Genomic DNA, 12,614 nt, shown 5'->3' with positions numbered 1-12,614 from the left:
ACAATTAGAATAAATTACGTAATTTTTTAAGGTTTTTTTAAGTTCTCTTTTTTTTGTGTTTAAGATTTTTCTTAAGTTAAGTTTTTTTTTAAGTTAAGTTTTTTTTTAAGTTAAGTTTTTTTAAGTTTTTCCTTAAAGCTTTTCCTTTTTAATTTTTTTTTTTTTTTTTTAAGTTACGTTTTTTTTAAGTTTTTCCTTAAAGCTTTTCCTTTTTAAGGTTTTTTTTTTTTTTAAGTTAAGTTTTTTTTTAAGTTAAGTTTTTTGTGTGTGCGTTTTTCCTTTTTAAGTTTTTTTTTTAAGTTAAGTTTTTTTTTAAGTTAAGTTTTTTTTAAGTTAAGTTTTTTGTGTGTGCGTTTTTCCTTTTTAAGTTTTTTTTTAAGTTAAGTTTTTTTTTAAGTTAAGTTTTTTTTTAAGTTAAGTTTTTTGTGTGTGCGTTTTTCCTTTTTAAGTTTTTTTTTTAAGTTGAGTTTTTTTAAAAGTTAAGTTTTTTTTAAGTTAAGTTTTTTGTGTGTGCGTTTTTCCTTTTTAAGTTTTTTTTTAAGTTAAGTTTTTTTTTAAGTTAAGTTTTTTTTTAAGTTAAGTTTTTTTGTGTGCGTTTTTCCTTTTTAAGTTTTGTTTTTAAGTTAAGTTTTTTTTTAAGTTAAGTTTTTTTTTAAGTTAAGTTTTTTGTGTGTGTGTGTACGTGCGTGCGTGCGTGTGTGTGTGTGTGTGCGTGCATGTGTGTGTGTGTTTTTGTGTGTGATACAGCTGCGCCCTCTGGTGGTGGGCGGGTGGTGTTACAGCGTGACACACACACACACAGACACACAGACACACACACACACACACAGACGTGATCTGCTGGGTCTCATAGTAAATGCTCACTGCGTTCGCAATAAACCAGACCGAATCAGCCGTTGGCAAAACATTTTTTGCCTGCCAGCGGATTAGGGTCTGGCGAGGCTCAGTAGCACGCCTCTTTCCTACAACCGAGAACAGGTCGGGCCAATCGGGACACGGTATGCAATATGGGCGGGCTTTGGTACAGTGACGTTCAATGCTTGAGACCTTTGACTGACAGTAGCTCTGACCAATTGCGTCAAAGAGAAAATGTTTGAACCCGCCCCCCGGGAAATGAAATCCAAGTGGAGCCAGCCCAGACTAATATACCGCGACAGTGTTGTGTGATATTAGTCTGGCTTATTAGCCAGGCTAGGTAAAGCCTGCCTAATGCACTGAAGGCCGGGGGCCCGGGGCAGGGGTTAGAACGCAGTCTGTTACTAGCCTACTACTGTGTGCTTCCTGACCCGTTTCTTCTCTTAGCTGGCGTCCATATCTTTGGGCATGTCATTATAGGTGAACATTTTCAGAAATAAAAATGTAAGTCCAAAACAGCAGATGTATACAAGCCCAGTAGCCCACGATGTGTGGTCATCACGATTGTAGATCGGCTATCCGCAATCTTTTTGAGGGGTGCCTAGCCCCTCCAACGCCTAGCTGGCTTTGTGTGTGCCCCCTGTGATGTCATGTGGAAGGCCAAGTCTACGGACTTTTTACTATGATGTAGTGCAGGGGTTCTCAACCTGTGGCTCGCAACTGAATGGCTGGAAAATGGAAATGAAGAGTTTACAATTTACATAGTACACATAGTACATGCATACACTTTCCTTAATGATTGTATCTTGTTTCAGTATATGATATATTTTCTCTATTATTAAGGTAATTTTTGCAGTCAGTTTGTATTGGGGGTGGGGAGAGGGGCGGGGCAGGGGTCACGAGACATGGCCAAAGCATTTCCGGGGGTCCCCAGCCAAAAAACGTTGAGAACCCCTGACGTAGTGGGTGCTCCACGAAGGCGCCCCTCACTTCACACAAGGGTGATTTCTCTTTATATACGGGATCGTCGCCGACGCTGTCGGGTGGTGTCCAAAACTATTACTTTTCAGGATTCAGCTTCAAAAGTAGCAGATCTACAAGCCAAAATGGGTCGCTTTGCGCCACGTTTCGAACTTGCTTATCTGCTACTTTGTATGTTTTGTGTGATGCTGCAGTATGGGGACAAACATGCTGATCTGAGCTCACACAAACAGCTCACACAGACGCCAAACACTATCCCACATTAATCCAACGGTTGGATTTTGGTTTGGATTCCATTTCCAACCCAAAATCCCTCCCCATGCGACCAAGAGCACATCCAAAAAGATTAGAAAGAGAAACAAAAGCAGAGAACAAAAGATGACAAATGGGCCTAAAATAGAAACGTGCCAGGAAGTCAGTCATGGCCAACTGGAATTGAATCTGAAAAGTCTGAATGATATTACATCCAGATCACATAACTCCAAATAATAAATAATGTGAATGACTTTATGTGAATGAATAAATAATGTGAATTGGGACAAAATAGTAGCAGCAAAAGTGTAATTATATTTAGCGGCTTACACACAAGAAACAGTAAAAATGCGTTTGTTATTGCAATGCATGCTCTCTGGTTTTAAATTAGCTCCATGTGTATCTACTTGTTTTCTGTGTTGCAATTTTCCCTTCATTGTCAATGGCATTTAATGTTTGTATTGCAGACATTTTGTGGGGACAAAAGCTAGCGCCCCTCAAAAAATTAAATATACAAAGACATAGGTAGGTGCTAGCCCCTCCTATGTCCAGCTTTCCAGGTTTGTGTGAACACAAACATCGGCTTGTTGTGACTGGCTGATCACCCCATAATGATGATTTGATTGGCTGAGCAAAGTACATTGCCATCGCCAAAAGTGATTGGCCGGCCCGAAATTACATTTGTGATGATTTGATTGGCTGAGCATGGAATTTGATGGTTGATGATAAGAGCGCCCCTCACTTCACACGGGAGTGATTTTTTTTGTAATAACTGATACAGGAGTGTATACCTGTCCCAGGAGAAAGAAATAGAGTCCGCAACACTGATTTTGGTTTGGATTCCATTTCCAACCCAAAATCCCTCCCCATGCGACCAAGAGCACATCCAAAAAGATTAGAAAGAGAAACAAAAGAAGAGAACAAAAGATGACAAATGGGCCTAAACTAGAAAAGTGCCAGGAAGTCAGTCATGGCCAACTGGAATTGAATCTGAAAAGTCTGAATGATATTACATCCAGATCACATAACTCCAAATAATAAATAATGTGAATGACTTTATGTGAATGAATAAATAATGTGAATTGGGACAAAATAGTACCAGCAAAAGGTGTGTTTTTTAAAAAAAACACAAAATGCCTCAAATTTGGCCTGGTACAAAATAGCAGGAGTTGTGTCATGTTGTTCCAATGAATCCTAGGGAAGAAAGATTTAATCGTCCAACATACGGTTCAAGAGTTCAAAAAGTGAAGTTGGCTGTTATAGTGCCACCTGGGGGCCAATTTGAAAAGAATTGTGGTCGAGGTTCTTTGGTCTACTGGGAGTGAAACGACAAAGTATAAATCAGGCTTGTAGTCTGCGAGCAGTGAGGCTATACTCATACTGAATGAGCAGTGAGGCTATACTCATACTGAATGAGCAGTGAGGCTATACTCATACTGAATGAGCAGTGAGGCTATACTCATACTGAATGAGGCTATACTCATACTGAATGAGCAGTGAGGCTATACTCATACTGAATGAGCAGTGAGGCTATACTCATACTGAATGAGCAGTGAGGCTATACTCATACTGAATGAGCAGTGAGGCTATACTCATACTGAATGAGCAGTGAGGCTATACTCATACTGAATGAGCAGTGAGGCTATACTCATACTGCAGTGAGGCTATACTCATACTGAATGAGGCTATACTCATACTGAATGAGGCTATACTCATACTGAATGAGGCTATACTCATACTGAATGAGGCTATACTCATACTGAATGAGGCTATACTCATACTGAATGAGCAGTGAGGCTATACTCATACTGCAGTGAGGCTATACTCATACTGCAGTGAGGCTATACTCATACTGAATGAGGCTATACTCATACTGAATGAGGCTATACTCATACTGCAGTGAGGCTATACTCATACTGAATGCCATTGCTTTCTTCTGTGTGTTTGTACAGTAGCATGCACCATGATCTGTCTCCAAAAACAGAAGTGAGTGGATGGGTTCAAGAGGTGCTTTACCAAGGACACCCCAAAGGCACCCCAAAACAAGACCAAAAGTTAACTAGGGAGGAGTATGACCAGGATTATGGACATATTCTTAAAGACAAATGGTGCTGTCCTTTATTCGGTTAGCCCGATTTACTTATTTCTTATCTGAAATCTGTAGTAATGTACGGTTACTTGATGATTTATTGCAGTGGTTCAGACAATTATTGCGCCAAAAAAAGTGTTCAAAAATAGCAGATGTAAAAGCTTTCAGCGTGGTATGAAGTGTCACAGTGTGAGCTTGTATATCTTTTATATATATATATTTTTTAATAGCCAACATAAAAAAATATGGATAAAGTGGTTAAAATGATGTGATGCTATATTAACTAATTTTGCTGTGGATCCCCGGAGCCCACATTGAGAACCACTGTTTTATTGTGTCCTTTATATTAATTTGTGCTCTTTCTTTTACTGTGCTTTTGTCTTATTTGCTTTTAAACGTGATTGATTTCTCCCCTTCCCCCTCCTATTTCCCCCCCCTTTCCCCCCTTGCCAGGCCACAACAATTAAATACAATAAGAAGAATCCGGTGGCCAACACACCACCCGGGGTGGCACACATATAGGGCTGACAGAAGGGAATATGTTTTGGCTAGTCTGTCATTGGAGTAATGTATTCTGTGGGAAAAACCTTAAATCGCAATCTTGGGCGTAAACACTTTAGTAGATCAAAAGGACGAAGGACTCAGGTGGCTTATGGATTCAAAGCAATCAGTGGAAGCAAAGGGTAATGCATACTCTAGTTTGTGTGCGCGTGTATTTTGTGCGTGTGCGTTGTCTGTGCGTGTGCGCGTGCACACGTGCGTGGGCTTGTAGTACTATACTTGTGAAGACCAAATGTCCCCACAAGTATCGTAGAATTTGAGAAATATAAAATGGAAATAGAAATTGTTGTGAGGACAATTTTCCAATGGTTCCAATGGTTGTTTTATGTTCGACAGGTTTATAATGAGGAAAAAAAGGTTGGGGTAAGGATTAGGATTAGACATATATGTAGAGGTTAGGTTTAGGGTTTACAGCGAGAGTCTTCTCTACAGTATGTTATACTTAGTTGTATGGTGACGTACACACCCAAATAGTCTCGCATTGCCAGACTGTCGCCTCTCGCAATTTCCAAATGCTTCTGTCATACAGTCTGGATCAACGGAAGCTCTATCATGAGTAAAATATAAAGCGGAAGTGGAGGATCCACCCCACTTCCGTTTCGTCTTTACAGTCGGGCAAATTTATCCTAATACAAATAGAAATGATCAAAGCATACAGCTTGGCCCAGGCGGTGGCGTAACCGTCTGGGCACCCGACTGGTAATCCAGTCGCAGTGTGCCGCGGGTTCGACTCCCGAGCCCGACACGGCCTTTACTGCATGTCTTCCCCCATCTCTCTCCCGTTTCCTGTCAGCCTACTGTCTGTCCCTTCAAAAACCAATAAAAGGCGTAAGCCGCAAAAAAATATCTAAAAAAAAAAAAAAAAAAAAAGCATACAGCTTGTTGCTTAGCAGAAAAAGGAAATAAAAAAAATAAAATGTAAAGATATTTTAAAATATATTTTCGTGAACGGATATAGCAGCTTCCTTGCTCGGATTTCGGGAGGTGTCGTTTCAGACTCTATATATGTAGCATTCGGAGATTGTGGAATAGTTGTCTGGCTACGCGAGACTACACACCCAACAATAGCCAATATACAAACTTGTGGATCTGCTATTTTTTAGCTATTGTTTGGCTATTTTCAAGCCGTTTTCGAGATTGATGTCCTCGCAAGTATAGTAGGACAAACGTGTGTGTGTGTGTGTGTGTGTGTGTGTGTGTGTGTGTGTGTGTGTGTGTGTGTGTGTGTGTGTGTGTGTGTGTGTGTGTGCGTGCGTGCGTGCGTGCGTGCACTGAAACGTAACCCTTCACTCTAGTAGTGGAAGCAATTCCGTGGAGGTATAGAGGTAGATCGATACACGGAGAGATAGCATTGGCTTGTCGGCTCTGAAAGAGGAAAAGCAACACCAAAAGGAACAAAATCCTCCATAACAAAGAAGGGATCATATCACAGATATACTACTGTATATAGAGAGGAGGAGGAGGAGAATCTATTGACAACCACCACGGATGATGATGATGATGATGATAAAAAAGACAGGTTGGAGGAGAGAGAGAGGAATGCATAAGAGGAGGACGGGGAATGAAAGGATGAAAGGAAAGAAATGAAAGCGCACCTCTACTGAAGATTGTTTGCCGACGGTGCAGTCGTCTCCCAGGTCCTTGACCGTCAGGAAGGCACTTTGGATGATGTCGAAACCAGAACCAGTCACCACAATGGTCCTGCCCCCACTGGAAGACGGGCACGCGCACGCGCACACGCACGCACGCACGCACACACACACACACACACACACACACACACACACACACACACACACACACACACACACACACACACACACACACACACACACACACACACACACACACACACACACACACACACACACACACACACACACACACACACACACACACACACACACACACACACACAGGTTGCATTACTACACTTGTGAAAACCTTCTATAGTCATGTGCACACACACACATTCTATTTATTTATTTATTTTCCTAGGCAACCATAGGGTCATTTTAGAAGAGTGTGTGATGTTTATGATGTTGAGTTACATTTTATGTGTATTGAAACACAACGTCTGTGTCTGGAGACATTTTATTTATTTTCTTACTCTATGGATAAATAAGTTTGTACTTATATTAAGAGTATTGGCCCAACGCTTGAAGTGGCCCACAGCAGGCCACTGCAAATTTGCAGACTGCCTTCAATAGATTTCAATTGGCTCTAATTAACCGTAAACTCGTTTTGAACTCGATCAACAAAACAAATTGCATGGTATTTACTAGGTCTCCAAACACAACCTCTACTGGTATTTACACTGTGAACAAATTGAGTGGTCACATCTTATAAACACCTGGGCATTTGGCCAATTAAGCTCTCATTTAAAGTCCATGTGGAGCACCAACCTAACCAAAAAAATGAAGGGGACAGATTGGTTTCCTATACAAGAAACAAGTCCTGATTTTGTCTTGCTAGTAGAAATAGACTCAATCCGTAATAATGTCTGTTTTTGATTAAGGTGATGTTCTGTCATTCGTTGCTTCACTGATGCCTCTTGAAGCCACAATGCTCTACGATTAATAACTGGCTATATGATTATTACTCCCATCATAGTATTTTATAATGATAAAGTGGGTTGGCCAAATACAGAAAGTAGTTTCAAAGGTAAGTCAAAGAACACAATTTCTAGCTAGAATATCTAGGGTCTTTTAGATACAAAAAAAAAACACCCTAAAAATCCTGGCTGGGGCTCTTGTACAATGTCACTTTGACTATGCCTGTACATCTTGGTATACAGGCATTTCTATGAGCCTCAGGAAGAAACTTCAGACCTCCCAAAATAAATTGGTTTAAGAGTGATCCTTAAGTTGCTTCTCCCTGCCCACTTCACCAGTCTGGAGTGGCTTAGATTGGAGGAGAGAGTTCAAAAAGTGTCTAGTTCACAGGATTAGAAGTATTGGAGCACCCAAACATTTCCGTGACTACTTTTCAAAGGTTAGTGATACTCAAAGGCACCAGACACACCAGAGGTAGCCCTACTGATTTTAAACCCTGCCTTTTTACAGCAATATGGGAAAAAACATCTTTCCTATACTCAGTTTAGTGGAACTCAAGTTGATCAGTTCCTTTGAAAACTTTAAATTTGCATTAAAGGTGTAGTGAAACGGAAATGGTGGACATTTTATTTTGAAGTTTCAGACGGTTTCAAGTTGAAACACTGCTCTGAAGTTTCTGAACCAATCAGAGCGTTGCATCCCTTCAGGCGATGCGATGGTAGCTAGGGACGGTAGCTATGCTATACAGGACGCATGGAATGTGTTTGTTTACAAGTCAGATAGTCGGCCAGCTGTACCAGTTTACTGTTATGTGGCTTATTTCTACCCTATAATGTTTTCAGATACATATTTTAGCGTGATGATTAAGTTGAAGTAATACACTGTCTGGATGTTATCTTGAATGGGAATAAAAACGGAGGATTTCTGTAATCAATAGCAGCTGTGTTGGACATATGCGCAGATATGGGGAATTAAACGGGTGAGCTTCATTTTTATTGGCTTTTATCGATGTGGGCCTCGACACGTCATCACGCAGTACGTTTTCGTTTTCAGGAAGTCATTAAAATTTGATTTTTATGGACTTTTGATGTAAAAATACACACATGAAAATGTACCCATTGTTTTGGCATCCATTGTTAGGTATGCTCATATGATGACCACGGATGTGGTCTAAAAGTGTGAAAAACATATTTTTAATTTCACTACGCCTTTAAAAAGATCGTTGGCCGATAACATGACCTAATTTAACTCATGTCTGTGTTTTGTATTGTTGTTCCCTGTGCCCAAAAGCACCACAATGATTGATTAATGCCTGCTGGCATTAATCAATCTCTCGCAGTTCACGAGAGCAACATTGAATTTTATGTATTTATAAGGTGTCGTGTTTACCAGTTTTCTTAGTTTGTAGTTGTACCTATCCTCGCTTTTAGATCCAAAGGTTACTGGACATTCAACACGTTCACAAAGTCAAACACACAATAGATATATCAGCCCACGTAAGAACAGTGAACAAGGACAGACTGCTTTCATTTACTATGCTCCACATAAATGGAACACACTTCAGGAAGCTCTGAAACTGGTTCCGTTGTTCTCCATATACAGTAGAGCTTTCTTGAGGGCACTATATTCTTCATGTAACACTATATTTATTTGTATCTGTGACGTAATGAAGTTCACGTTTGTTATAGTTTTTCTGTGTTTTATATGCTGTGGTCAGGGTGTCCTTGAAAAAGAGAACTTGCTCTCAATCCCCGAATAAAGTAAAAAATCACACCCGTGTGAACTGAGTGGTGTAAGGTTTTATATAGCATGATCAGCTGTGGTCTGACGTAATGTCTGACGTTAAAGATCTTTGGCTAGGTAGACTCGTCTTCTGATGTGATGATTTGTGACCATGAAGTTGATTCAGCTGGAGTTTTTGTCCGATGTGAGGTATTATATAAGGTAAGGTATTATATAGCCTGATCAGCTCTGATCTGACGTAATGAAATCACACCTGGATGTGATTTCACAACTGGCTTTTTTTGTGCAGAGAAAATGACCATGGTTGCTACGGTCATCCAGTTCACCCGGGTGTGATTTAATTACGTCAGAAATTATTTTGAACATAGCAACCATGCTCATTTTTTTCTGCACACAAAAGCCAGTTGTAGGAGTGGTTTACACCACTCAAAAATAAATAAATATGCCACAGTGCATAATGAGACCTATGGTATTTTCAACTGAAAAATTAAATAACTGTGACCCAGGTGATAGCGGCCTCTAGCAGCAGTGATGTCAGACTTCGGTTCTCTATACTCGTGAACCACTTAAGCCCCATGTTATACTTTGGCTAGCTCAAAATAGCTGATTCATAAGCTCACAACGTGTGACGCTGCGATTCGTTGTGAGCTTGAAGATCTACGTTTTTTAGAAAATGTGTGCTCTCTGTGCAGTGGTTCTCAAAGTGGGGTCTGGGGACACACGGGGTCCTTGAGGGGGTTCCAGGGGTCCCCATCTAAATGAGTAAATATTGACTCAAAATCAATTTAACCACTTTAACTCTATATACAAAGTTACAAACTGTACATTGAATTAGAAAATAGCTGATCTAAAAGCCCACAACGCGTCACAATGCGACACGTTATGCTTATGTGATTGTAGATCGGCCCCAGTTGCCCCATACCCATCCCCGCACACCACCTTTCAATCCATGCCTTTGGTGATTAATTTCCTTCCCTTTGAGACTTTCCAAATGATCTTCGAAAAACATCCCAATCATTTTCTCTCTTTTCCATTTTACCCGCAGCAGACATATCGACGCAGATTACAGGCAAACAAATATATATGCATATATGCGCAGGCATAGACGCACCAACAAACAAGAGGCAGACGTGTAGTTAAAATTGAGGGATTACAGACGTCTCTTGTAAATTGCACCTGAGCGAGTTTCCACGGGAGATGAAAACAAATTAGCTTGGCCTACAAGGGGCTAATTTCAAAGTTGTCTGATTTTCTAGCCGGGAAGCTTGATCATTCAGCCCGGCGACTGGGTTCCCACTTTTTAGCCAATCAGGATCGTTTCTAAAATATTCCTGTTACTCAGAACCGACTTTGTTTTTAACGAACAAAAGTTTCCTCTAATGAAAGACGTGGATCAAGGTTGAGGACAGCCGTAAACGTGCATATACTTCCCTTATTCTTACGCAATAATTAAGTGTTTATCCTGAGCAAGTTTAATCATCGGTGGAAACCGGACATTACAGGAAATGTCAAAAATTAACCTGAGTTCCAATGGATCCAAATATAGTTACTTCATAAGCTTTTGTTGGTTCAATATCTATAAACCACTAGCCTGGGGTCCACATATGCTTTCTATGGCATAGGCACTCTAGACGCAGCTGTGCGACATGAGACCAATTAATTAAGAGCGACAGAGAGAGAGGAGTGTGTGTGTGTGTGTGTGTGTGTGTGTGTGTGTGTGTGTGTGTGTGTACGTGTGTGCGTGTCAATTTAACAAAGGTGCAGACGATCAGAAATCAGCAGAGAGTGATCGACGTTTGCGCTACTCTATGCCGAATTGAAGTGGACTCTGCCCCAGACTTTTATTTTTCTCCCTGGAAATAAAAACGTTTGGGTTTCTGAGGCTAATAAACCACAGACACACTTAACCACTTTCACTTTCATTCGTTTTTATAGCGAAAAGTAGCAGATCTACACGCTCACAACAAATCACAATGTGACTCAAATCTTTGCTTCTGGGACAACTTATTTTGAGATGGGGGTCGGCAGCCAATTACATATAGTTTTGGAGGTCCTTGACATGAAAATGTTTGAGAACGACATGGGTTTTTGTGAAAACTGTCAAGATTTAGAAGGTATTTGTAGAATCGTCCTCAGGTCTAAATGGGTTAGTGCCACCCTTTAGGCCAACATGTTTTAGATTTTAAAATATAGTATGTTATTTTATTTTACTTTTAAGCTTTTGCTGTGTCTTACAATGAATCCTTCAGTGAATAATACAATACACCCCCTCTTTCATTTTTAGACGCTCTAAAGCCCCAAACCACACCAAAGGGTCGGTCAAAACGTTTTTTTTAAGGTAATAAACCACACCAATGCCACTCATTGCAACTGCATTGGTGTGGTTTACCTTACAAACGTTTTGTCCTCCCAACCCAACCCTTTGGTGTTGTTTGGGCTTAAGGGTCCTTTTTGTTCTGATTAGGTGTACAGCAGCAGTACAGCGTTGTAACTCACTGCTAGCGGGCTTTTAGACCAGGGTTAGGATGTGTGTCATCACCAAAGTGTTTATTTTACACCATGAGGGTTAGGCTGTGTGTGATCACAAAAGTGTTTCTTCCCAGGTGGGAAAAAAAACACATGCGCTCCCCTAAAAATGCTTCCTAATGCCTGAGTTGAACATATTTCAGCTCTCGGCAAGCAGATAAAAACGCAGCATGTGAATCATGCATATATAGCGCAAAACAGATGTTCCCGTTGCTCAGGAAACAAATATATGTCTCGGTGGACACAGCACCTTTTATGCTGTGTTCACAACTTCACACTGTCAGATATAAAGCTACCATTCATTTTTAAGGGAAGAAAGAGACATGAAGATACAGAGATACAGAACAACACAAATCTAGTAAGGGGGTCCTCCTTGGACGGCTGGCATTGGCACAAAATATGTTTAGATGGGGGCCATCCGTGGACAAATTCATATTAATGTGGGGGTCCTTGCTTGACATGAAAATGTTATTTAAAACACTGGTTTAAATAACATTAGGAAGCTAGCCCTGGCAGTGGACCATGTCATGCATACGTAAGTAGTAAACTACTGGCGTGTGTGGGGCCGGTAAATGTGAAGTTTCATGTAAACACACGTTCACTGAAATTACATCTCGTTCAAAATTGAATACATAACCGTAATCCTTGTTTTGTGTATAATAAGCATAAATGGCAAGGGCTGGGTTTCCCAAACGTAATTTGCATAGTGAGTATGTGTGTGTCTCTTCTCAACAACACCCCCTTTCACTGTGCACATAGATATTCAGTGCTTAGATGTGCCACGCAATGGTAGGTCTGAGGCTTGGTATGGTAGGCCTGAGGTCTATATTGGTAGGACTGAGGCCTACCATACCGGCCTGACCGGTCAATAAAATAATGCTGAATTAACTACTGTAGCTTGTATTGGTAACTTTGACTGCACAATAGCCTCCCATTTAACCTCCTTGTCTAGGCATATATTTATTAACCCACAATCGAATGTTATTCAATTTAATTAAATTGCACAATACACACACACACACACACACACACACACACACACACACACACAC

At 40.5% G+C, this 12,614-nt stretch overlaps 1 protein-coding gene across 1 annotated transcript in view; it reads right to left on the bottom strand.

Moving 5' to 3' along the window:
- The window catches only part of plxnb2b (plexin b2b), a 238,568-nt gene that overhangs the window by 44,617 nt on the left and 181,337 nt on the right, over window positions 1-12,614 (bottom strand). Inside the window, exon 20 of the mRNA XM_079501799.1 lies at window positions 6,334-6,448. Coding sequence (XP_079357925.1) covers window positions 6,334-6,448 — 115 coding nt within the window. The remainder of the gene's footprint in view (window positions 1-6,333; window positions 6,449-12,614) is intronic.

Source organism: Electrona antarctica (genome assembly GCF_951216825.1).
Source record: "Electrona antarctica genome assembly, chromosome: 5".
NCBI lineage: Eukaryota > Metazoa > Chordata > Actinopteri > Myctophiformes > Myctophidae > Electrona > Electrona antarctica.
Note: the sequence above shows the minus strand (reverse complement) of the source record. Positions and strands in the feature narration are given on the sequence as shown.